Below are 27,540 nucleotides of genomic sequence, written 5' to 3'. Positions count from 1 at the left end.
AAAGAATATAAAGAACCCTTGCCTTTCTATGTTAACAACTTGGACTGTCCATCGAGGGCCCTGTCTCGCGTCACGAACACTCTTGTACATACGTCCTCATACTGTTAATTCTGGGTTCGTTTCTGCAGTGGAGTAGTAATCTGTAGTGCCATTATCATCAGCCTGCATCATCATCCTCGTTATCATTTCTTACATTTCTTAGCAATTGTGCTGCGCCTCTCGTGCTGCTCATCTGCAGCTCGAAGAGCAAGATAGAAGTTCCCGTCTCTGATGGTTCGGACTCGGGCAGCTGCCGCCACTCTGTCACTCTGCTTTGGGCCTATAAAGTAATGTGGCGAGGTCTTTTATGTTGATCTGCCTCTTTCTGCAGAGCTTATGAAGTTGTGTTTAACAAAGAAAGAAACCCTTGATCCATTCCTCTTGTTTTGTTTTTACACAGTCTAAATTCTGTTTAACATCTAACACAACCTCAGCAACTACTTCTGTAGTGGCATCTTTTCCTTTTGTGCTTTGGACAAATGTCACAAAAGAGGAATCGACAGTCGTTAATTTGTGTATTGTGATGTTCCAGGAGACCCCGAAGTTGAGGCGTCCCTCTGGTCGGTGCAGCTGGATCCCTGCTGGGCCGAATTTGTTGAACGACCCGGGTCGAGACCACGTGCTTTTGTGGAGCCACTGCCCATCATGCTTTGGATAGCGGCACCGGCAACGCTGGCGTCGCATGTGCCGCTGCTGCTGCACGTGCCGGCGCCCCTGCGGCTGCAGCTGGGGCGGAGGGAGTGTGCTTTCTTGCTGCGGCTTGCACGCTCGGCTGCCGTGCTGCACGAGCAGGCAGCTGTCGACCGACTGGTGTGTGCGCATGCCTTTTCGAGTGACCTAATATTACGAAGGAAAAAAAAATCATGGCAACTATGCACTAGTAGCGCAAAGAGTGAGAGAACGGCAGAGTTAATGGTCTTCTCTAGCATATGTACAAGCACCAGCTCACATTCCTTCTCTATTTTTTCCGTTCAACTATGCTATATTTGCCCTCCTCCTCACTGTCACTTCATTCCCCCTCGCCCCCTTTTCTCTTTCTCACTACGTACTTGTACTGTATTAAGCTTGACTATGATCTTCTATTTTATTCCCTTTTCCCTGCTTTTCTTCTTTCATCCCCCGCTTTGCCAGCTTACATTGTTGATAAACAGACCTACTTCGGGCTTAAACAGTTCCACTGGTAAAACTTGAGGGGGAGTATATTGTGTCATGCAGCCAAGCTATGGAAGCGAACACTCCCATGATGCCAGCAGTGTCAGCCTAGCATGCTGCTTTTTGTGCACCTTCATGTTATAAAAGTGAAATTCCCTAGGCTTCGGCGTTAGCTGCTGGTAGTTTTTACTTGTTTGGCTGACATACAGGAGGTTCTAAAACAGTAAAAAATTGCAAGTACTGAAGGCTACTGCATGCAAACTCTGACCATGTGCTAAGTGTACTCTGGAGGCTTCAGTCGCGCTATTCAGTGCTTCCTCCTAGCTTCTTGCTTCTTTCATGTCTGATCTGATCGACTTTAGCTCGGGTAAAAGTAGAAATTGAAGAAGGTTTTACCCTGAAAGAAGCTGCTAACTATTCATCCTGCTTATTGTATGAACTTGTGGACATTTTAAAATCAGAAAAAGCTATCTGTGACAGTGTGAGGCCATAGGAATGTGGGAGAGAAAAAGGGAGGTAAAAAGACAAAAGAATTTTGTCGTTCCTTGGTACTGCTTGCTGCAGATCTGGGACCTCTGGGCTCCGTGGACTATGAAATTCATGTGATCAGTGGGAATTAGTGACATAATAAGTGCTCAACTTTCTTCTTCATCAATGGGTAGTAGAAAGTTTGAAATAGAAGTCCCCAATTTCGCCCAAAATAACTAGCATCTTTCTATTGCATTTACTGCTCAATTGACTCTGACAAGGCAGCAACCACTGAGATATGTCATTCCCTGCAGGCTATCCTCGGTCCAAGCGGCCGAGCACCTCCATCAGTGAGTGTGACGGCTCTGTGGCCCCGTGTGGAGGTGACACTGCTGCTGCCACCAGCACCCACCAATGCAGTTGGTGGTTCGGCCAGCGATGCCTCGGAGCGGCCCTCGTCTTCAACCACCACTAGCGAAGCTGATGAGGTTCCGCCGCATGGTGCGGATGACTCGCCAGACTCTCCACTGCGACAGTCACTGCCGACTTCTATCGGCGTGCCTCTGCCAGTTCCCACAGGCGCAGGAGAGACGACCAAGGTGGCTCCCCCGTGGACCCTTCGCAAGGGATTCGCTACTGTTGTGTCGGGAATAGACGCAGTTCTTGCCAAAGGTGAGCAAGGTTGCTCAACCTAGATTGGTAGCTTTGTTGCAGCTCAAGCTGAAAATTCAACATGCCTGGTAGAGGAAACCCTAAGCCGAAACACCATCCTATATTGGGAAAGATTGCACTAACTGGTTTCCGCTAATCTATTGCTAGACACTGAACAGAATTATAGAAAAATAAAAGCATTGTTTCACCTAAAAATTTTGTTAGTAACAGTCACTTAACATTGATGTGATGAAGTTGATTAAGTCGGTACTATCATCATGTTGAAGTTTCGGACAAACATATGATCAGAAATACTGCAAAATCAAATTTCAGTCACAAGGAATGAGCTTACGTTATGCTTACATTATGTTTGGGGAGAACAACCAATTCTACGGTTAGAGCTGCAGCAGTGCAGAAAGCGCAAAAAAAGAACATGAGAAGTGGACTATGCATTCGTTCCACCACCACAACTTGCCACATAATTTTGGCAATCACACAAAGCACTACAACTGCATGAACGCATCATTATCATCATCTTCCTGACATCATCTTCCTACAGGGCGAAGGCCTCTCCCATAATCCCACCTTATACCAGTAAGCCTTTTAATCTCATTAACTCACCTAACTTTCTGTCTCCCCTTCGTGCATTTGCCCTCTCTGGGAATCCAGTCAGTTACCCTTGATAACCGGCGGTTATCCTGCCTACATGCTATGCGCCTGGCCCATGTCCATTTCCTCTTAATTTCAACTGTAATATTCTTAACATCGGTTTGTTCCTTTATGCACTCTGCTCTTTTTTTGTCTCTTGAGGTTTCACCTATCATTTTTCTTTCCATCGCTCATTGCATCGTCCTCAATTTAAGCAGAACCTTTTTAGTAAGCCTCCAGGTTTCTACTCTGTAGGCAAGTACTGGCAAGATGCAGCTGTTATATATCTTCCTCTTGAGTGTTAGTGGCAGATTACCATTCATGCTTTGAGAATTCTTAGTGAATGTTATCCACCCCATCCTTATTCTTCTAGTTATTTCACTCTCATGGTTTGGCTCCAAGGTTACTACTTGTCCTAAGTAGGCATAGTCCTTTAGAACTCCCAGCGTCTCTCCACCTATCACAAAGTGCTGTTTTCTGCCGAGACTGTTGCACATTACTTTAGTTCTATGCATATTAATATTCAGAGCTACTCTTCTGCTTTCCGTGTCCAGTTCAGTAATCATGAGCAGTAATTTGTTCCCTGAGTTGCTCATCAAAAAAATGTCATCAGTGAATCGCAGGTTACTAAGATACTCTCCATTAACTCTTATCCTTAAGTCTTTCCCAATGTAGGGCTGTGAAAACCTCCTGTAAACACGTAAATTGCATTGGGCAGATTGTGTCTCCCTGCCTTACGCTCTTTTTTATTGAGATTTTGTGGCTTTGTTTATGGAGAACTATGGTGGCTGTAGATCTGCTGTAGATTTCTTTCAGTATGTTTATGTAGGGCTCTTCGATGCCCTGATTCTATAGTGCCTGCATTACTGTTGATGTCTCGACTGAGTCAAACGCCTTCTCGTAATTTATGAAGGATATGTATAGGGGTTGGTTGTATTTCGCGGATTTCTCTATTACCTGACTGATAGTATGAATATGGTCTATTATTGAGTAGCCTGTATGAAATCCTGCTTGGTCCTTTGGTTGATTGAACTCTAATGTCACCTTAATTTTGTTAGCTAATATTTTTGTAAATAGTAGAGAACGGACAGTAAGCTGATTGGCTTGTAATTTTTCAAGTCCTTGATGTTGGCCTTCTTATGAATTAAGATGATGTTGGCCTTCTTATGAATTAAGATGATGTTGGCCTTCTTCCAAGATTCTGGTACCCTTCCCTCAACAGACACTTCGTATGTAAGGTTGCTAGTTTTTCTAACACAATTTCCCCGCCATCTTTCAGGAGGTCTGTTGTTACCTCATCCTCACCAGCGGCTTTGCCTCTTTGCATTCCTTCTAGGGCTTTCCTTACTTCCCCGGTAGTTACTGGTAGGATGTCGCATTCCTTTGGACCATTATTGTTTCTCACGATATCATCATGGCTGTTTTGGCTTTTGTACAGCCCTCTGTGGAACTCATCTGCCACGACGTCTATTCTATACATATTGGTTATGACAGTGCCTTCCTTGTTCCTTAATGCATACATCCAGTTTTGCCTATGCACAAGTTTACCATCACAGCTTTTAGGCGTCGGCCGCTTTTGCTTCTTTTAGGTTTCTGCCGTTCTAATGTCGGCTACCTCACACTTATTGAATAACTTCAAAAGCTCCACTATCTCTATTTTGTCGGTTGCATGCAACAAATCAATCATTTGCTACTTTAAATCGCATGGAAGAAAAGCAACAACTTATTACGGCAACTTCTTTCATGGCCTCCACTTCTGTGGTACTCGTGAGTATTGTGCCTGGTGAATTTAGCTAGGTACAGTACCTTTTCTTTTGTTTTATTCCCCATAATCAATAAAATCGGCATTGCTCTGGCGGTCTAGGTGCAGCGGATGGTGAAATGGACTCTGTGGCAGATGACGACACCGTCTCCCTGCGGAGCGACCTCTCGTCGGACTCTGACCAGCTGCTCCTTGCAACTGGGGCACTGGATGAGGTCCTGGGTCGCGGTGGTGCCGCCGAAGTCGCGCAAGATGCAGCCGAGCTTCTCGCCATGGACCATCACGGAGGCGGTGCACAGGCCACTACCATGCTGGAAAGTGCCGAGTGGCACAACGGGCGTCGTGTTGGGAGTGGCTCTGGCCGTCCCTGCGTGGCGGTGCGCCTGCACGACCTGCAACTCGTGGGCTGGGCAGGCCCCAAAGGTGCAACGCTACTGCTCCAGAGTCAGCACCTAGCTCTCGAAGAAAGGCACACTGCCGCAGCTGCCACGGCTGCAGGTGAGTCAGGAGCATCGGCGGTTTTTGGAGAGTACAGCTAAACCTGCTTTTAACGATCCTCCATATAATGAATTCCTCAATATAATGAAGCTTTTCTATTCCCCGCTCTCCCTACATCGAAGCAAATGTATTTGTGACCTCCATGTAACAAAGCAACAGCGGGAGACAACCTTGATATAACGAATTTGCCCCACAGAAAATCTAGGAATTTTGCTCTGCATTTTGTCATTTTGTTACGAGTATGCATTTTCGGTGGCTGCCCCGCCGCCGACCAAGCGCGAAGCGGCAGTGGCAGGCACGCGGGCCGCGTCGGCGTGAGGGCGGGCCTGCACCCCACCAGCCTGCGTTGCCGCCATTCTCACCGCCGGGTGTGCCCCCCTCCCTACAAAAAAAAAAAAAAGAAAAAAAAAAGCAGAAAAATAACTACTTGTGCACGTCGGCAGTGCCACGATTTTCGGTTGCGTGACATATGTGGGGCCGCACTGCATATGTGGGGCCGCACTGCATATGTAGGGCCCTTTACCGAATAGTGCTTCGCGGTATTCGTGTCTGTGGCCATGTTGTTCGCTATTCGTTTTTGACGCTGTGCGCGCGTGCATAATTTCACTGCACGCACTAGGTGTGGCCCCCGACGTCATTCAGCTTTGCTTTCTTTTTTTTATTGCAATAGTATTTATGCATATGGACAGTCTCGGTTGGTTTTTGCCGCCGCCGCCGTCATTCATCGTATTAGTACGTATATATATATATATATATATAAAAAGCCACCTGTGCTAGGCGCCCAGCTCGTCACGGTGTGCTGACGCGGGCTTATCTCCCACGCTACTTTGCCCCGCGAATGAGGGGGGTTAGATGCATGTGCGAGGGCATTTATCATTCGGCGGGGGGAAACGTGTGCCTTCGACATTGACCGAATGATTGCGTTCACCTCGTTCGCTGGACAGGGGCTGTTTGCAAAAAATTGCGCTTTTTAAACACAGCAAAGTAACAACTGACGCACTTGTTAGTTTGCACTCATTATGTTTCGTGTCGTTTTTGTTTAAACAGCATGTTAAGTGTCGAGTGGTAAATGTTGTTAGTTTGCTGTCCCTCTGTGTATGTTGTTTTTGTGTGTCATTTGTGCGAGAGTAGCACGCTGCACGTTTCGATCTGCTTGCCGTTCTAAGCGTTACATTCCAAGTTGTTGTTATCGCATTCATTGCTTCGCCCTTGCGGCGAAGCTGTGACTTTTTATTATTTCGGACGGCCGTGTCCTCACCACCTAGGGAATGTCAAATCAGGCGCTGATCGAAATTCTTTGAGACCTTGATGACGACGGATCTTTGGTGGTCAACTCGTCACGCGCTTCGGTTTTGCGCCGCGCCATGAGTTCATAGGGTGGTAGCTTTCGCGGTTAGTCAATTAGTTCGGGCAACACAGCGGCGCATTCAATGCAGGGCAATCATCGCGATAGCAAAAAATTTTAATGTTATAAAAAGTAAGGCTGGCAGCCAACTCTTTTAGATCCAATATCACGGAACTCCTACAAAAAAAAAGAAAAAAATGCTGGTGTGATCATACGGCTGCTCCAAGAAGAAGTGCTCGTTTTGCACAGTCCCTTCGTGTTAAAATCGCACTGATACTCACAGAGATAGAAAGCGCGCCAGCGATCGTGACCGCCCTTAAAATTCAAGTTCAATTTTGCTACTTTTTGCTGGTGCCTAAACGGCACCTTTGTATAAGAGGCATCGCCTACCTTTTACAACTTCTCTGGCGGCTGCATTTTCGATGGAGGCGAAAATGCTGTAGGCCTGTGTACTCAGATTCGGGTGCCCATTAAAGAACCCATCCGGGGGGGGGGGGGGGGGGGCAGGTGGTCTAAATTTTTGGAGCCCTTCATTACAGTGTCTTTCATAATCATATGGCAGTTTCGGGACGTTAAACCTCACATATAAATCAATAATCAATCAACCTTTTACAACTTTCACAACAAAAGTTGATACAGTAAAAGCTCACTTGTTCTAATTCAGTTACGTCGAGTACTTAGTTGATTCAAACTGATGCCCTGATCTCGGCACAGCCCTGTGTATTTCTATGGGGGAGGACTCCTGATCACTCTAGTGTGTCAATATTCAGAATGGGTAATTTGAACTGGGATCTCCCAGTTTTTATTGCTCCATGCAAAAGTAAGCCCAGAGACATCTCTATGTGTTGCAAAACAAAACCAAGTTTTCTAGAGAGGCAAAACAAGAAAACTGTAGCACTTCTCAACAGATTAGATTTCATATGCTAAGCTGGAGCAATTGGGCAAGCTACAAACAATGCTCATCAGGTCAGGATGGAAGAAAGGCAAGCAAATGAAAAGTACTGATTCTTGTTGAGTTAACCATATTCTGGTTCAGAGTAGACGCAGGAGAGACCCCGATTGCTTTTAATTTTGATTGCTTCAACTCTATCATGTAAATACACGTATTTTGGAGCACAAGTAAGTTGTATATTTCGATGTTAAGGCTTGCTGCTCCCAAAAATGCATGCCAGTGTTTGTTTCTATCACATTATTGACTGATGAATTAGGTTGTATAGTTATGCGTGTGAGTAGGCGTGAGTGTGATCGTGAGTGAGTGCTCATGACTCCATGACTGTGAGTACGTGTGAGCATGAATGTGAGCGAATGCTAATGTGTCTGAGTAGGTTTTAAGTATCTGTGAGTGTGCATGTGTGAGTATGAACGTGAATGGGTGCCTGTGAGTGTGATTAGGCATGAGTATGAACCTGAGTTAACACTCATGAGTGTGAGTGGGTATGAGTGTGAACATGAGTTATAATTAGTGTGAGTGGTCATGAGTATGAATATGAGTACTCATGAGTGTGAGTAGTCGTAAGTATGAACGGGAGGGAGGACCTATGAGTTGGTGTGAGTATGGACGTGAGTTGACTTTAGTGTGAGTATTTGTGGGAATTAATGTGAGTGAGGGTGTATGAGTGTGAGTTGGCGTTTAAAGTGAGTGAGGGCTTATGGGTGTAAATAGTCGTGAGTACGAAGTGAGTAAGTGGCTACGAGTGTAAGTAGTCGTAAGTATGAATGTGAGTGAGTACCGTATTTACTCGTGTAATGAACCGACCCTTTTTTAAGGACCCAATTTAAGGGGAGGGTTCATAACGCGGGAGGAAAAAGTCACGGAAGTCATAACAGCGAAAATTTCGGGTGACGACTTTGCTTGTTTCAACCCATGAAATGCGAGACAAATCTTTCTTGTAGCCCTAAGCTCTTTTTGTTTTGTCCTGTAATGAAAGTGCATCGATGAAGTGCATCGACGCCGAAGTGTCGATGCACTTCATTGACGCATTTTCGTTCTGTTTCAATTTTTCAGCGCATGCTGTTAGTAACCAGCTGTGTAGCTAGCATACCGGCCAAATGTGCTCTGCCCAGCAGCTGTCCCAACTAAGTTCACAACGACAAAACCAACTACCAAAACGCAGCGTCAGATGGCGGCGTACAAACGTTCTGTTTGACGTTGCGGGTGCACAACACGACGTCGGCTCGGTGGGTGCGGTTGCGCTTTGCATAGGTCCGAGATGGCGAGCGCGCGGTTATGTTGTGTGCTCCAAACATATAGTATGAAGCTATATGTTTGGAGCACACAACATAGGAAGCAGATTTTGATTTCTCTTGATGCAAGTTTTTCAAACTAGTCTTTTCTGTGACCACACAATGGCCACATTCAGGGCTGTGAAGTTTAGTGTACTGTAAAGTAAGAAATAATGACTCATTCAAAAAAGTGCTTCTTATGTTGCATGTCTTATGCTTTCTACTGTCAATCCCTATGTTATTTATAAATTTTTTACAAGTGGTTATTTTTATATTATGGTAAGAGCAATAGAAATCGTTATCTTGATTATTTAATTAACTAATGAAGCTACAGAAAAAATAACATTTTCAGAATCCGGGGAACAAACTAAGTAAGCATGCCACGTTTTGTCACATTTGGTTCAAAACTAAATGAGAGAGCCCTAAGAACCGACCCATGTCCCCCCTTAAGTGGTCAGTGTCTTGACAGGGAAGCATAGCGTCCAACATAGTTTGAACTTTGCAGCTGTACAGAAGGTGAAATAGTGTGAATTGAGTTGTTTCCTGAACAGCCGTGTTGTAAGCAAACATCACATAAGGTAATATCTCATCCAACGTTTTGTGTTGGACGTCGATGTACATGGAGATCATATCTGTGACTGTCTTATTTAGTCACTCGTTAGGTCCTTTGCTCTGAGGATGGTGAGCAGTCGTCTTCTGATGCGTAGTGTTGCTTAGCCGAAAAACCTCGTCCATAAGTTGCGCAGCAATTGCTGTCCCCCGGTCTGTTATTACTGTAGAGGGAGCTCTATGACACAGTACAATGCGGCACATGAAGAACTGCGCTACCTCGGCAGACGTGGCTTGGGGTATCGCTTCTGTCCCGGCATAGCATGTCAAACAGTCAGTTGCGACTATCACCTATTTGTTGCCCTTGGTAGACAGAGGAAAAGGGCCGAGAAGGTCCATGAAAACTTGGTCAAATAGCTTGTGAGGCAGCTCAATTAATGGAAGTTATCCCACCGGCTTGCTTGATGGTGACTTGCGACGCGGACATCCACGACAGCCTTCTATGTACTGTTTGACGTTTTCTGAAAGGCCCGGCCAAAAATATGCTTCAGCTACTCTGCCGAGTGTTCGTGAGTGGCTTAGGCGGCCAGATGTAGGCTCGTCATGGCAAGCGAAGAGGACGTCATCCCGCATGTCACTAAGAACTGCGAGGAGGTAGGTGTGGCTCGTAGAACGGGTGTTTTTTTATACAAGGCTTTGTTTCAAAGACAAAAGGATGTCAATACTTGGGATAGATGACGTAGTATGACTGTGGTACGACCTTCTAAAATAATCGATGACCGGTCGAATCTCCTTGTCGTCTCGCTGCCATCTGCTCAAGTCCGATGATCTGAGGGTGCCTAGGAAATCGTCATCATCTTATGCTTCCCGACTGACGGGAGGAATCAATGCACGGGACAGCGTGTCCGGGTCTTCATGCTTCCGGCCAGACTTATAAACGATGGTTATGTCGAATTTCTTTAGGCACAAACTCTACCGGACCAGTCATCCGAAGAGATCACGTATGTTCACCAATCAACAGAGGGCATGATGGTCTGTCACAACATTGATGACCATACCGGTAAGGGCAAAACTTGGTGATCGCCCATACAACAGCAAGATACTATTTTTTTGTGGTCGAGTAATTCGCCTCAGCTTGGGACGGTGAGCGGCTCGCATGAGCTATAACTTTCTCCTCTTTGTGTTGATGTTGGACGAGCTCTGCGCTGAGGTCGATGTTACTGGCGTCAGTATGCAAATATGTCTCAGCATCGTGGTCAAAATGTGCAAGAACGGATGCTGACTACATGCGCTGTCATAGTTCGGCAAAAGCAGCCTGTTGTCTCGTTGTCCCAAAGAAATGGCATGTAGTCTCTTGTAAGACAAGGCAAGGGCTCCTCTCTAGTCAAGAAGCCTTTAATAAAGTGCCTATAACAAGTGCACAAGCCCAGGAAGCACTAGACAGCCTTTTTGTTAGTAGGAGCTGGAAGAGCGACCACAGCAGTGAGCTTGTCAGGATTGGGTCAGACACCTTTCCCTCTCACCACATAGCCGAGGAACTTGTGCTCTTTGCAACTAAAGTGGCACTTTTCTGGCTTGAGTGTGAGATCTGCCGATTGAATAGCCTCTAGCACACTCCCTAGGCAGGGAAGATGTTTGAACGTTTCAGAAAAGATGACCACATCATTGAGGTACACGAGACAAGTTTGCCATTTCAGCCCAATGAGTACAGTGTTCATCATTCGCTGGAAAGTTGCTGGTGCTGAACACAAGCCAAAAGGAAGAACTCGAAATTCATAGAGGCCATTGCGGGTCACAAAGGCCATTTTCTCGCGGTCTCTCTCTTCTACCTCGATCTGCCAGTACCCACTTCTTAAATCCAAAGAGGAAAAATAGCGGGTGCAGCGTAGCCTATCTAACGAATCGTCCATGCATGGCAGCAAGTACACGCCTTTTTAGTCATGTTGTTCAGCTTTCAGCATCAACCCACAAGCGTAGCGTTCCATCGTTCCTTTTGATCAAGACGACCAAGCACTGTTGACCAAGCACTGTTAGAAGGCTCGATGATGCCATCCTCAAGCATTTCTCACACTTACATAGGAATCACTTCGCATTTTTTTGTTGACACGCGGTAAGGTTGCTTGTGTATAGGGCCAGTGTCGTCTTATGTGGTGATTCGGTGCCGAGTGATGAAAGTCCGATGAACCTTAGAAAAACTGACGAAGCATGAGTGGAATTCAAGCAAACATTTCCTCAATGCTGTCTGGTTATTGGATGACAGGTTAGAACATATGTCCATGTTGCCCAGTGACGTATTGGAAGTCTCCACTGCTTCAGATGTGAAGCAGTCCTGAACGTTGGCTATTTCATCTGCAAATGCTAATGTAGTACCGCGAAAAAGGTGTCAGTGTTCGTTACCGCAATTCAATAGAAGCAACTGAGATCAGCCATCGCGAAGCTGTATAATACTCCGAACTGCTCAAACCCGTTGGAGCAATAAGTGGTCTAAGTTACTTTTTGCGACCGCTTCACCATTTTGAAATCTATGGCACGTGACGTGAACTATATAGCACTGGCCCGCGGAGGGAGCATTACACTGTCAGCGGAAACACGAAGAACATCGGGTCATTGTTGATCGTCATGCTTGTCGACTGCTCGGTTGACTGAGAAGCTGTTGCGATGCTCTTCTGTTTGCTACAAACGTTCTGTTTGACGTTGCGGGTGCACAACACGCCGTCGGCTCGGTGGGTGCGGTTGCGCTTTGCATAGGTCCGAGATGGGGAGCGCTTGGCGTATTTCATGACGCAGTGCGAGCACCATTTTGGACGCCACGTGCTTTGTTGTTGTGCCGCTGTGTTTGCGGGGCGCTATCAGCAAAGAGGTTTCTCCTGCATTCGAGAAATGGCGCTTTGCCATACAAGGCGCGACTTTCAAATTTAAATTGCTGTTACCTGCACTCGCGCTGCTCTAAACTGTTTAGCATGATTGCATAATTATCTTTAGCTTTCCTTGTATTGTTATTTTGTCATATAATGGCTTCATTTAACGTTGTTTCAATTCTTAATGGCACTGGCTATCATACCGAAATAAAATGAAGAGATACATTTAAAAAGTTTTTTTTTCTTTTTTCAAGGATTAAGGTAGGGGGTGGGTTCATTATGCGAGTGGGTTCATTACGCGAGTAAATACGGTACTCATGAGTGGGAGTAGTCGTGAGTATGAAAGTGAGTAAGGGCCAGAAGTGTGAGTTCGCATCAGTATGAACATTAATGAGTGCCTGTCAGAGTAAGTAGGTGTGAGTATGAAGTGAGTGAGTTCTTATGGGTTTAAGTAGTCGTGAGTATGAAGTGAGTGAGTTGCTATGAGTTTGAGTAGTCCTGAGTATGAACGTTAGTGAGTACTCATGAGTGTGAGTAGTCATGAGTATGAACGTTAGTGAGGGCCTATGAGTGTGAGTCAGCGGGAGTATGAACGTGAGTGAGTACACATGAGTGTCAGTCGTGAGTATGAATGTGAGTGAGGGCCTATGAGTGTGAGCAGATGTGAAGGAGTGTGACCGCTTAGACAATTGTGGTGAGTGAGTAGTCTCTCAAAGTGCCGATTTATACAGGTGGGCTTTGTGGAGAGACAGAAGATGAGCGCTGCCTGTTCAGTGTGCGATGGGAGAGTCCGGCCCCCGGTGGCTGTGCTAATGATAGGGCTGCCAGTTGTGGCCTTCGTGCACTCGTGCGAGGCCTGTGTCTGAGGTTGAGTGCCGAGGCTCTGGCAGGCCTCGCCCAGTTGGCGCAGGTGGAGCCTCCGCCACAGCAGGCAATACCAGTGCGCCTCCTGGTTCACGGACTCAGCGTCACCCTGCTGGTGAGCACATGCGCTCTAAATTTAAGTTCAGCTCTGCAGTCGTGCGCAACTTTAGAAGGGAGCATGTGCCATACATCGAGGTTTACCACTCTAGTGGAGTACAACTTTAGAAAGCATTGGTGCTTTTTCCTCTAAGTTGCCTTGCGCCAATGGGCATGCAGTCTAGACTGACATCTTGAGCGAGACAGCTGGTGACTCCACTGTTGGCTCGTGAGTGGGGCTATGTTTGTAGTCGCACAGAAGATCGGTGGTCACACTTGTGCCACCTAAGTGGTGTCTCTTTTAGCTTCTTAAGATGTATCTCACTACAGTAATTGACGCATTTCAATGGATGCATATTCAAAAATTTTACCACGGGCTTCTCATGCATGTGGGGATCGCACTTATATACATCAAAAGTTGGGAAATGCCTAGAATAAGTGTGGCAGTTTCTTAAGAAGCCAAATAAAAGTGTTGGGCCTGGTATCACTGCGGCTATTGTACTGTCATGGCACAAAGCAATATTTTCTCATACACTTATGCTTATATACCTCGCATAATTAAGAGCCAGAGTTATCTAATCAGGCCAATACTATGGGAATTAGCAGACTGTCGCGCTATCTAGAAGGGGCAACTCAAAACATAAAATAATGTGTTTAATAGTTGGTGTACAACAGGTGGCTCGACAATCTGGACACTCCCGACATCTGGACCAATGGTGTGTCTAGATTTCGATACATAAAGCCTATGGGAAATTTGGCAACTCATATCATTGATTAACTCTGATTATGGCATGGTTATGACACGGTCGCTGTTTGTAAAATGTGTGGTTATTTCTTCTACTGTCTTGGCCGTACTAGTACAAGTTAAATTATTACCCTCTTTTCAGTTTTAAAAAGTGTGCTAAGTTCTATGAAATTTTGAATCCTGGCATTCTGAATGTCCAGGATGATCCATCGTCATCTGGTTCAGTCAGTGAAGAGAACGGTGGCCTGTTGCTCAAAGTGCCCCAGTGCCTCGTGGACAGGACACCCTCGGGCGCTGTCTACATCCTGCCCACCGGATGCGGTGAGTTCTGCACACCATAATGTCACCTGTATTAGTGTCTGGATGAGGTAGTGGTGGTCAGCCTTGGTGTGAATTGTTCTGTCTTCGACCACTGCAGGGTCTCTGATTGAGGCAGTGCAGCAGCTCCTGTGGAGGAAAGAAGAGCTCAGGCCGCAGCCAGAGCCAGTGTCAGTGGCACACCAACCTGACCTCAGCGGACTCGTGGAAGAGAACGAGCGGCTTCGCCAACGGCTTTCACAACTCTATGCTCTCCAAAGGGACAACCGCCTTCTGCGCGAGCAGGTGCTGTTTCAGCTAGCAACCATGGGTGCACATTGATTGAGTTTTCCATTTAGCAAAAAAGAATTATAAGGCATATATCAATGACTACAAATGCTTTAGTGCACTAAAACCTCATCATTATCTAGACGGCAGATAACATTAGGTGCACCCAGAGTGATGCATTAACTAATTGTCAATGCCAAATTAGCGCCTATAGCCGTATAAAAACTGCAGTCTACTCTTGTTAAAAGAGACCGATGTACAACATGCTATAAAATATGCCTAACTAAAGCTAGTACATATCTGGCAACTGTTCCAAATTGTCCGGAGGACTCCCGAATTGTGACTTCCCAATTGTACGAATGGCATCTAGAATCTCCTGAAAAGTGACTGCCATAGCAGAAGCATTTTTTTTTAATCGCGCACATATGTCAGCCTTTCCTGTTGCGGCAATAGCGGCGCCACGGAAGAGCATTTGCCGCTACTCTTTTGGTTCATTGTAACCATACCGTGGAGTACCACTCAGTATATTCTAGACACTATAGTACCGCTCACCTGGTTGAAGGCCAGCATTCATGGGAGGTGCTCGTCCCCACATTTCGCACGCTTGTCCTACGCCGCTTGCCTAGGCGTCAATTCTGTTTCTTACGGGGGGGGGGGGGGGTGCAAGTATCGTCGAGTCAAGATGGAATCCATGACAGTGTGAAAAGCAAAGAAGCACTTGCAAGTGTTCCCGGACTCGTACTCAGTGGAGTTTTCGTGCTTTGTGGCTTAGCAGAAAGGTGACAAGTGCGTATTCTGTACTACGTGCGCCTTCATTGTAAGCGTTTGGTGTGGTGGTAAGGCCGAGATATATGTGCGAATTGCTTCTCAGAAGCGTTGGAACAACGTTGCTGCTGTGGAAAGGGAAGGAAACATCGAGAGTTTCTTCCAAAAAAGCTGCAAAGACAGTGTGATCCGCGCAGAATGCCTCTATATTCATGGGATCACTTGCTGAACACAAGCTGCTACTAAGCGTGTGATCATGCAGGACCATTGTCCCAAAAAATGTCCCTGAAGTGCAAGAACGTCAAGCGGTATGGGTGCGGACGTGTGAAAACAACGACCATCGTTGGGAAAGCGGCTGCAGATGCTGAAAACGTAATGGTGGAGGCCCTGAAGTGCCATGCTTTAGCAGTCTTAGTGGATGGAAGGAAAGGCAGTGGGTTGCGAATGTCTGAAATTTCAAACTAAAATTTTTTATTTACCAGACAAAACTAAAAGGTCGCCAAGGCTAAACGGCATGAAAACAACTTGACAAAGGCCTCGGTGACCTGTACATACACATGGAAGTAGTGCGAAAATGATTACAGGTAAATAACATGCAAGTACAATAAAAACATGAACAATACTGTCACGTCCCTTAAGCCCAGGTGAGGTTTATTCGACGTAGGGGTGGAGCAGGAGGACTCCTGCCAGATGCCCTGCTTGGGCATGCACTCGAGAGATAAATAACGCGTGCACTTCTTTTGTGTCCTGTGCCTCTTCATAAGCATGTCACCCACTACTACGGGTGGAACTATTCCCTCCTCTGCGAAAAACAGTATTGCCTCGATGCTGCAATGTAGGTGTAAGACAAAAAAGTAAACGGATTACGCAGCTCAATAAGGATAATGAAAGGCTAAGCTCAAACAGTCAGTGAAAGTTTAGGCACAATAAAAATTGGAAATGAATGGCAAGAGAAATTATGAACACGCCAGATAAGGTTTCATGTGCACAACATGATTTATGTCGGAGCTCGGTTGTCTTCGTTCTGTTTGAGTTGACGACCCATTGTCCGGAAATACCTCATAGTTCACATTACTCACACGCTGCTGCACCTTATAGGGTCTAGTACAGGCATAGCAACTTTTCCGAAGGGCAACGGCGACGAACAGGGTTCACACACTAACTTGGTCTCCTGGACTGTAGGGCAGTCTCGATGGCGGGTATTGTAGCATCGTGCACCTGCCTGCTTTTGCAGACCAATGTGCTGCCGCGCGAGCTGGTGAGCTTTCTTGACAGGTTTGGTGAATTCTTCGTCAGCTGTTAAGGGGGGACACGGGTCTTAGAAGGCGAAAAATCGCAAAAAATCGACTTTTTGAAACTGACATTTTCGGAAACTGCGCCTATTTTTGCACTTATCAGAGAAGTTTCTAGCTTCTCGCGTTATTATTTCTGGCTCAAAATCATTTTGTAACATCCCTGTGAGATGAATGTGAGCGCAAATTGACGCTAAAATCGCGGTTTTTCCACGCCAAACTGTTGCCGTTACACACGAGCTATCATGTTCATCTTGGTCTCGTTTGGAAGGGTCGTTCTTCATCTTCAATTTCCCCCAACCGCTGGCTCACGTTGCTCATTGGTTTTTTAGTAAAAACGTGTCATCGAGAAGCACTAGCGCACGATTCAATTGGCTGCTTGGGGCACGTGACCAAATTTTGGCATCCGATTGGCCAAGGGGCGCTTTCGGCGTCTGCTTCACCATCGTGACGTGCACGGACATGCACCATTTTGTCATGGTGCTTCTGACTGCTTGCGGCAGCAAAGAAGTTCCGTGCTACAGTAATTTGTGAAGCGGGTGTGGTGGTTGTTTGTTCTCTGTGAACTTCAGAAAAATCCCCGCTATGGCTCAGGACAACGAGGATAACGGACTCGACGTGGTCAACGGTGGTCGCCGAGTCACCGGTGTAGGCCTAACTCACGTACGAGCCCATTGGTTGCCGACAAGGTTACAGAGAACGGCTGTGTTTTGCAGCCTCATCAGTTAGAGGACAGCATGTAAAAAGCAGAAGTGAAGCTGCCAGAGATATCAATCTTTGTAGTGATGGAACGGAAGCGCAGGCTTATCGCTAAACCCGCCGAAGTCGTGGTTCCCCCCCGCCTGACGAAAGGACCTTGAACTGTGCGACGCATCGGCAGAAGCCCAAACCTCATAAGCACGAAAATGCACGTGACAGCGACGAGCGATGCGACGTAGATCGTCTTCACGCGATCAGTCGCTAGCGCAGGCAAACCTCATTCACGTGACGGCTTCGACGAGCGAACTCCACTGTTGTTGGCATGAGGCCGTCTACTCGCACAAAAAAAAACGCGTAGTGAGCGATATGCATTTTAAAAATAAGATATATTGTTATGTAATGGAACGGAAAGTGTTTATGAATGCCTTGCAACACTTTTTTTATATGTGCATGCGTAAACATTGCGTTATTTCTTGTTGCACATACGTGACTAGGGCAGGGTCACGTGCACCTATGTAGTCTTTGTCTTTTTCAGTTTTTCGCTATTGGCTGCTTGAGCCCAGCACTTCCGGGCGATGAGCGACGGTTTTCAAATCTGGAGAACCAAGCGATCGCGCGAAAACTACCCCGCGACTCGTCGCGCGAACTCCGCGTTTCGTCGCTCATAGCATCGCTCGTCGCTGTCGCGTGCATTTTCACGCTTATGAGGTTTGCTCTTGAGCGTCGACCAACAACAGAAAGTCAATCCGTTCGCAGTGAACATGCTCGCAGCCGCCGCAATGGAGGCTACTGGTAACAGGTAGACTGCTTTTAACGACGTGTTCTCAACGTTGTCGCGATCTCCGCTCGAAAATGCGGCAGTCTTACGTGAAAAGGAAACTAACACCTCGGCACTCGTGTAGCCTCGAAATCGATGAGCGAGGGTGCAACTTTGGTTCGCAACACTTACGGGTAACTTATTCTGGACAAGCCAGAAAACATCGCCGCGTTATTCGACGGATCGTGGATGATGCACGCACATTTCTCGCACATTGCTGTCAGTACAGTCACCGAACTGATAAGCGGCCTCGCGGCAGATGAGTACATGGCGACAACTTGCTACAGGACTAGAAGAAATGGCACGCTCGTACAAACAATCAATCCTATTACATTCCCAGTGCATATTAACTAAAGTATGTGTGCCATGATATTTTCCCTCGGAACGGCGAAATTAAATTTTAACAGCATTGTTCTCGAAGCACAGATTTTGACCACTTTCTTTTGCTTGTTCGGTAAAAGTGGACCTATGACAGCTAGAGCTGTAATTCTTTTTGCACAATGTAGCTAAAGGTCCACAAAAAAACAATGCTGGGAGCCTATTTTTAATGGGGAGCTTCATTTTTTAAATTTTAATTATAGAAATTCCTGTATTTGGTTACATGCAATGCACTTTACTGTGTTGTAGTTCGAGAAGTACTCGTTCAATTTTTGATCAGCTTGCAGCATTGCACTCCTTAAGCTTTCTAGTATTCATTTATATGTCAATGGCTATGTAATTATAAGTGCATACATTTTTACAGTTAAAAATGTTAGAATTCTTTGTTTTCTTCATTTTCTCAAAATGGCAATTTTGTACACCCTGCATGAAAATTACTGCATATATCTGAAACTATTACAGATAGCAGAATATTTTATTTTGCAGTATGAAGCTATATGTTTGGAGCATACAACATAGGAAGAAGATTTTGATTTCTCTTGATGCAAGTTTTTCAAACTAGTCTATTGTGTGACCACACAATGGCCACACTCAGGGCTGTGAAGTTTAGTGTACTGTAAAGTAAGAAATAATGACCCATTCAAAAAAGTGCTTTTTATGTTGCATGTCTTATGCTTTCTACCGTCGATCCCTATGTTCTTTATAAATTTTTGACTAGTGGTTATTTTTATATTATGGTAAGAGCTTTAGAAATTGTTATCTTGATTATTTAATTAACTAATGAAGCTACAGAAAAAATAACATTTTCAGAATCCAGAGAACAAACTAAGTAAGCATGCCACGTTTTGTCACATTTGGTTAAAAAACAAATGAAAGAGCCCTAAGACCCATGTCCCCCCTTAAGTGGTCAGTGTCTTGATAGGGAAGCATAGCGTCCAACATACGGTAGTTTGAACTTTGCAGCTGTACAGAAGGTCAAATAGTGTGAATAGAGTTGTTTCCTGAACAGCGGTGTTGTAAGCAAACATCACATAAGGTAATATCTCATCCAACGTTTTGTGTTGGACGTCGATGTACATGGAGATCATATCATCTGTGACTGTCTTATTTAGTCACTCGTTAGGTTCTTTGCTCTGAGGATTGTGAGCAGTCGTCTTCTGATGCGTAGTGTTGCTTAGCCGAAAAACCTCGTCCATAAGTTGCGCAGCGATCGCTGTCCCTTGGTCTGTTATTACTGTAGAGGGAGCTCTACGACACAGTACAATGCGGCACATGAAGAACTGCGCTACCTCGGCAGACGTGGCTTGGGGTATCGCTTCTGTCCCGGCATAGCATGTCAAACAGTCAGTTGCGACTATCACCTATTTGTTGCCCTTAGTAGACAGAGGAAAAGGGCCGAGAAGGTCCATGAAAACTTGGTCAAATAGCTTGTGAGGCAGCTCAATTAATGGAAGTTATCCCACCGGTTTGCTTGATGGTGACTTGCGACGCGGACATCCACGACAGCCTTCTATGTACTGCTTGACGTTTTCTAAAAGGCCCGGCCAAAAATATGCTTCAGCTACTCTGCCGAGTGGTCGTGAGTGGCCTAGGCGGCCAGATGTAGGCTCGTCACGGCAAGCGAAGAGGACGTCATCCCGCATGTCACTAAGAAGCACGAGGAGGTAGGTGTGGCTCGTAGAACAGGTGTTTTTTTTTATACAAGACATTGTTTCAAAGACAAAAGGATGTCAATACTTGGGATAGATGACGTGGTATGACTGTGGTACGACCTTCTAAAATAATCGATGACCGTTCGAATCTCGTCGTCGTCTCGCTGCCATCTGCTCAAGTCCGATGAGCTGAGGGTGCCCAGGAAGTCGTCATCATCTTATGCTTCCCTACTGACGGGAGGAATCAATGCACGGGACAGCGTGTCCGGGCCTTCATGTTTCCGGCCAGACTTATAAACGATGGTTATGTCGAATTTCTTTAGGCACAAACTCTACCGGACCAGTCGTCCGAAGAGATCACGTATGTTCACCAATCAACAGAGGGCATGATGGTCTGTCACAACATTGATGACCATACCGGTAAGGGCAAAACTTGGTGATCGCCCATACAACAGCAAGATACTATTTTTTTGTGGTCGAGTAATTCGCCTCAGCTTGGGATGGTGAGCGGCTCGCATGGGCTCTAACTTTCTCCTCTTTTTGTTGATGTTGGACGAGCTCTACGCTGAGGTCCATGTTACTGGCGTCAGTATGCAAATATGTCTCAGAATCGTGGTCAAAATGTGCAAGAACGGATGCTGACTACATGCGCTGTCATAGTTTGGCAAAAGCAGCCTGTTGTCTCGTTGTCCCAAAGAAATGGCATGTAGTCTCTTGTAAGACAAGCCAAGGGCTCCTCTCTAGTCAAGAATTCTTTAATAAAGTGCCCATAACAAGTCCACAAGCCCAGGAAGCACTGGACAGCCTTTTTGTTAGTAGGAGCTGGAAGAGCGGCCACAGCAGTGAGCTTGTCAGGATCGGGTCAGACACCTTTCCCTCTCACCACATAGCCGAGGAACTTGTGCTCTTTGTAACTAAAGTGGCACTTTTCTGGCTTGAGTGTGAGATCTGCCGATCGAATAGCCTCTAGCACACTCCCTAGGCAGTGAAGATGTTTGAACGTTTCAGAAAAGACGACCACATCATTGAGGTACACAATACAAGTTTGCCATTTCAGCCCAGTGAGTACAGTTTTCATCATTCGCTGGAAAGTTGCTGGTGCTGAACACAAGCCAAAAGGAAGAACTCGAAATTCATAGAGGCCATTGCGGGTCACAAAGGCCGTTTTCTCGCAGTCTCTCTCGTCTACCTCGATCTGCCATTACCCACTTCTTAAATCCAAAGAGGAAAAATAGTGAGTGCAGCGTAGCTTATCTAACGAATCGTCGATGCGTGGCAGCGAGTACACGTCTTTTTAGTCATGTTGTTCAGCTTCCAGCATCAACGCACAAGCGTATTGTTCTGTCGTTCCTTTTGATCAAGACGACCAAGCACTGTTGACCAAGCACTGTTGGAAGGCTCGATGATGCCATCCTCAAGCATTTCTCACACTTACCTAGGAATCACTTCGCATTTTTTTGTTGACACGCGGTAAGGTTGCTTGTGTATAGGGCCAGTGTCGTCGTATGTAGTGATTCGGTGCCGAGTGATGAAAGTCCGATGAACCTTAGAAAAACTGGCGAAGCATGAGTGGAATTCAAGCAAACATTTCCTCAATGCTGTCTGGTTGCTGGATGACAGGTTAGAACATATGTCCATGTTGCCCAGTGATGTATTGGAAGTCTCCACTGCTTCAGATGTGAAGCAGTTCTGAACGTTGGCTATTTCATCTGCAAATGCTAATGTAGTACCGCAAAAAAGGTGTCAGTGTTCATTACCGCGATTCGATAGAAGCAACTGAGATCAGCCGTCGCAAAGCTGTATAATACTCGAAACTGCTCAAACACGTTGGAGCAGTAAGTGGTCCAAGTTACTTTTTCTGACCGCTTCACCATTTTGAAATCCATGGCACGTGACGTAAACTATATAGCACTGGCCCGCGGAGGGAGCATCACACTGTCAGCAGGAACACGAAGAACATCGGGGCGCCGTTGATCGTCATGCTTGTGGACTGCTCGGTTGACTGAGAAGCTGATGCGACGCTCTTGAAGATCAATAGCAGCCCCGTACTCCTGGAGAATGTCGACATCGAAAATAACATTACGGAAACATTCACGAAGCACAAGGTTACTTGCTACAAAATTCGATATGCAAATTCAAACTCTACTCGTGCAGGTTTCGATTTGAGTGGCAACGTGGCACCAGCCATTTCAATCTGCTGGTCATGCCAGGGCGTGATTGCGTTTTTCAGAAGTTTGGCCAATTTCACGCCTAATATAGAATTAGTCAGCCCTGGTATATATACTGAAGCACTAACTGCGTAACTGTCGATCAGCACCACTATATCGACTGTTACTAATTCAAGAATGAATTCACTATTGATCATTTTAAAACACCTATTATAAATGTGTAAAGAAAAAAGGTTTCCAAAAGTCAATATACATCGTGCATAGACCATTGTATATATTGACACTTATAAATTTAAAAAGCACACGTATATACATTTATGTGAACATACATACATTCATATAGCTGATACAATGCAATATAACAAGATGTAACATGATACAATTTATTTACACTACATTAACCTATTAAAAATATTACATTGACTTTGAGAATAGCTTTTTGAGCATGTTTCTATGAAGCCAGAGAGCATAAATGTGAACGAAGCTGTTTCTTGTTGCTGATGACATACTTTCGTGCGTGTTAAAGGAGCAGTCACATCAAATTTACTCGTGTCAGAATTTTTGCATCAACAAGTAGCTACTGACCCTATTACAAGCTGCCACTCTAGCGTCGCCAGCGCGAAGTCCGCGACGGGAATGACAGCAGGTTGGTTCGTTCCGTACGCAAGCAGAGACAGTGAAGAGATCAGAGACGTAAGCAAACAAAACAGACTTTACTCTAGTGATATTGCAGCACACGGGATCTAGTACAACACTTCAATACAACTAACAAAATACATCAACACTTGATACAACTAAAAAACATATAAAAACAATAATCCAGCTTACACGAGGGAACTATTACAAACTACACAAACTAACAACAATAGAACTACGGAGGAGAAAGTTCGAAGATATAAACAGGTGAAGGCATATGTGTGATGACCGGCAGCGTTGCGTCCCCGATGAACGGATGCGAGAAGTCGAATAGAGTTCTGGCACGACTGCGATGTCGGCGGTGTTGCAACGCTGGTGGCTCCGGGAGACTAGTGCTTGAAGGTGACTTCGAGCAGGTTGAGCTAACTCGAGGTGAAGCCCGGATGTCTACGTTGCAGACGTTAATATCGCGTCACAACTAGACGAACGGCTAAGTTTAGGTGGCCAGCCGATACAGGGTTACACTAAAAACTTCTAGAAGAGATGCTTGTTGATCGGTTTCTACACCATGTTGGTCAGCGACTAGTCTGCCTAGCAGGGCAAAATGCTGCACTTAAATCCCCCTTGTGTCTGCTCGCTCTCTTCCTTGGGGACAAGAGACCTCTACATGGGTCCAATTATGCGCGTTTCATTGATGGAAACTGCGCCCCAAAAATGTATTGTCCCCACCCCTTTTTAATTGGGAGAGGGCCCTCAACTAGCGAGAGTGACAACCTGTTAAGTTGTTGTCATACGGCTTGGCCACCAGAGGTTTTCCCACGCTTTCCCCCGTGGGAACGGTCAAACCGTTTGGCTCTCAGCCGGTGAGTCTTGTAGTCTAATCCTTGTTCGGGGTACATCGCGGCCTTCCACGACCTTGCAGACGCCGGCGCAGTTACAAAAGGATCAATCGTCGACGGCGACGTTCCAAGAAGAGCACCCCATTCTGCAATTCTCTGCTCCCTTTCATGCGCCCGCCGTTCCCACGGTCAGTGGGGAAGTACGGCGCCTGTTGATTGCCGTGACGCGGGGCCGCCAAAAATGGCCGTCCGTGACATTGCCCCCCACTTTCAGAATTTTATTCATAACATTGGCTCACACGGAGGGGAATATCTCGGCAACAAGGAACAAAACACCACCAACAAGGGAGACATGAGGACTGTCCCTCTCATACACAACATAAATAGGCAGAGTGCATCAAAGTAACAACAAAAGGAAAAAAACAATTGTTAGAGTACCAGCTCCAGTTACACGCAACAATATCAATGCGCCATGCAAACAAGAAAAAGAAATAGCCGTGTACGGCAGCCATCAATACAGAATACAATGCACGAATGTATACTATGAACAAAACGGAACAGGTGCGCTCCTCTACTGTAGTGAAATCCTTCAATGTGCATTACAACATGTAAAAACAACCAATGCACCAAGCAAAAAGAAAATAACTCAAAATACACTTCTTGTACAATGAAATATGCACATACAAACAGAAAACAAACGACAAAAGGAAAAAAAATAACATGCTCATAGACCTCAAGAACTATATCCGGCTCAAGTAATCGGCTCCCACGTTTTCGCTACCCTTAATATGCGTAATGGTGAACTGGTACTCTTGGAGTAGTAAACTCCATCGAAGTACTCGAGCGTTCAGCTGTTTTGCCTGTTGGATATAACTCAGAGGCTGGTGGTCAGTCTGGACACAAAAATGTACTCCATATAAGTACATGGAGAATTTCTGAATTCCCCATACCAACGCGAGACATTCGCGTTCGATGGTACTATAGGAAGCCTCCTGTGGAAGCAGCTTTCGGCTGGCATAAGCTGTGGGGTGGAGCTTGCCTTCGTGGGCCTGCATGAGCACGGCTCCAAGACTTGTGTCTGATGCGTCCGTTCGAAGTACGAATGGTTGGTGCAAATTTGGTAGCCGTAGTATCGGCTCCGTAGAGACTTGTTGTTTGAGACTTCGAAAAGCCTCCTGGTGGGCTGCTGTCTATTTCACCGAGTTAGCTTCGCCCTTCCGGGTTAAATCTGTAAGGGGAGCGCTGACTTCTGCGTAATTCGGGATAAATTCCCGATAGTACCCGGTCAAACCGAGGAAGGCGCGCACTTGTCGCTTGGTTGAAGGAGGTGGTGCAGCTTCGATATTGTCGAGTGTTTTCCCCAGTGGTCGCAATCTGCCCCTGCCAACTAGGTGTCCCAAGAAGTCGATTTCTTCCACACCAAGTTCGCATTTACTGGGGCGCACTGTAAGCCCGGCCCTCTGTATGCGCTCAAAAAGCAGTCCCAGAGACCTCAGGTGCTCTTCCCATGTCTCGGTGGCTACCAGTACATCATCATAGTAGTGGTCCACACAGGGTATACCTTCTGCAACCTTCCGCATCAACTTAGCAAATACAGCAGGCGCTGTCTTGATGCCGAATGGCATGAAGCGGAACTGATATAGTCCCGATGTCGTCGAGAAGGCCGTCTTCGCTTTGGACTCTTCGGTCAGCAGGATCTGGCAATAGCCCTTCACGAAGTCGAGCTTCGAGAAATACTTCTTCTTTCCCACTGTAGCAAACACCGCGTCAGTTCTTGTCATAGGTTCGTAGTCGGCCACCAGAACGTTGTCAAGGCGTCGAAAATCGATACACAGTCGATTTGTATCGTCGGGTTTCTTTACCAAAATGACTGGCGAATTATAAGGTGACAGATTTTTCAATGATGCCGAGCTTCTCCATCTCCCACACCTCTTTCTCTACACCTTCCCATGTTGCAAAGGGAAGAGGGTATTGTTTCACGTGGACGGGGTTACTCGTGGTGAGTTCGAGGTTGTAGTGGACCCAGTCAGTTTTGCCCGGGACATCCGAGAAAATACGAACGTTTTTCCTGCCAATTCTTTGCAGCTGTTCGATCTGCTGAGCGTCCAGTTTGTCGGAGAGCTTCACGTCTTCTTCCCCTCCTACTTTCAGCCAGTCAGGGGTTGGAATAGTCTCGTCCTCGCTCGATTCCACAACACCAAATGTCACGTTGCACACCTTGGTGGAGGGGCTGTCCCTCTCCTCGTATCTTTTCAGTAAGTTGGCGTGGAAGATTTTTCTGCCGCCAGCCGTGTCTACGACGTAGTCAGCTTCACCTTTCTTTTCCCGGACTTCAAAAGGGCCCTTCCATTGCAGCAGCAGCTTGTTCGTGTCGGTGGGAAGTAAAATCAGTACCTTGTCTCCGGGGTTGAAACTCCGCTTCTTCGCCTTTTGATTGTACAGCTTCGTGTACCGTGCTCCGGCTTTTTCCAACTCCTCGCGTGCCAGGCGGCACGTTTCCTTCAAACGGTTCCGAAGGTCCAAGACATGCTGGTATGTCGTCTTAGCTTCTTCAGTCAAGTCGGCGTTTGTCCACAGCTCCTTCAGTATCGCCAAGGGTCCCCTCACATGGCGGCCGTAGAGAAGCTCGAAGGGTGAAAACCCCATACTCGGCTGCGGAACCTTCCTATAGGCAAAGAGGAGAGGTGCCAGGTAGCGGTCCCAATCTCTCGGTCTTTCGGCGCACTTGCGCTTCAACATTAATTTTAAGGTGCCGTTGAATTTTTCCACCAAGCCATTCGCCATGGGGTGATATGGGGTGGTGTGGAGCTGGCGCACGAAAAGGAGCCGCGCTACTTCCTTCATCAGGTCCGATGTGAAGTTCGTGGCACGGTCGCTCAGTACCTCGCGGGGGACGCCAAATCGGGAGAACATCTCGACAAGGGCTTCGACCACTCGCTCAGTTTCGATACTCGGGAGCGCCACTGCGTCTGGATACCGGGTGGCATAATCCATTAAAGTCAAAATGTATCGGTTCCCATGCTTTGAGGGCGGGTGAATCGGTCCCACTATATCGATCGCCACTCGCTTGAACGGGGTGTCGATTATGGGTGCCCTCCTCAGTGGAACATGTGGTACACGGCCCTTTGGTATAGTGTGCTGACAAATGTGACATGAGGCGACGAACCTTTTTACGTCGGCTGTGATGCCTGGCCAAAAGAACTCCTTCGAGATCCGGTCCTTGGTTTTCTGCGTGCCCAAGTGTCCTGCCATTATACCATCGTGTGCTGTTTTAAGCACAGCTTCTCGGTGGCATTGCAGAACGACTAATTGGCGTACAAGCCATCCGTTGGCCTCTGTGTACTGTCGGTACAGCAGTCCCTGTTCTTGTTTGTACTCGACGCTTCCCTTCTCATTTCGGCATGTTTGCTTCCTGCCGATCTTCTCAAAACACTGTTTGAGTGACGCATCTTCCCTCTGCTCGCAGCCATAGTTGCCTCCCGGCAATCCCGCCGTGGTCCCAGGCGTACGAAGCTTGGCAAATTTTTCCGGCTGTGCATGTGCTTGGGAACGGGTGATAGCTGCTGCTACAGGCTCTTCCCTTAACTCCTTTGTTGAGACAGGTTTTTCAGTCTCCTTTCTGGGATCATTAGGAGGTCTTACGCCATCGATATTGCCCAGAATGAGGTCATACAGTGGATCTTGCAGGCATAGTGCTGTCAGATTGCCAGTAAAGTAGGGGGTGTCAACCTCAATCCGTGCTTCGGGCAGCATCCTCGCTGTTCCGTGCACCAAGTAGACGAGTCTGCTTGTACCTGTCAGCTCGTCTTCC

General features: G+C 46.5%; 1 protein-coding gene across 1 annotated transcript in view; it reads left to right on the top strand.

Moving 5' to 3' along the window:
- Positions 1 to 27,540, top strand: part of LOC119170843 (bridge-like lipid transfer protein family member 3A) — a 124,141-nt gene that overhangs the window by 76,837 nt on the left and 19,764 nt on the right. The window contains exons 13-18 of the mRNA XM_037422113.2: positions 572 to 849; positions 1,974 to 2,331; positions 4,823 to 5,218; positions 12,925 to 13,172; positions 14,099 to 14,219; positions 14,317 to 14,501. Of these exons, the coding sequence (XP_037278010.1) occupies positions 572 to 849; positions 1,974 to 2,331; positions 4,823 to 5,218; positions 12,925 to 13,172; positions 14,099 to 14,219; positions 14,317 to 14,501 (1,586 nt within the window). The remainder of the gene's footprint in view (positions 1 to 571; positions 850 to 1,973; positions 2,332 to 4,822; positions 5,219 to 12,924; positions 13,173 to 14,098; positions 14,220 to 14,316; positions 14,502 to 27,540) is intronic.

Source organism: Rhipicephalus microplus, chromosome 2, assembly GCF_043290135.1.
Source record: "Rhipicephalus microplus isolate Deutch F79 chromosome 2, USDA_Rmic, whole genome shotgun sequence".
Taxonomy (NCBI): domain Eukaryota; kingdom Metazoa; phylum Arthropoda; class Arachnida; order Ixodida; family Ixodidae; genus Rhipicephalus; species Rhipicephalus microplus.
The sequence above is the reverse complement of the archived record's forward strand: the minus strand, read 5'-3'. Positions and strand labels throughout refer to the sequence as shown.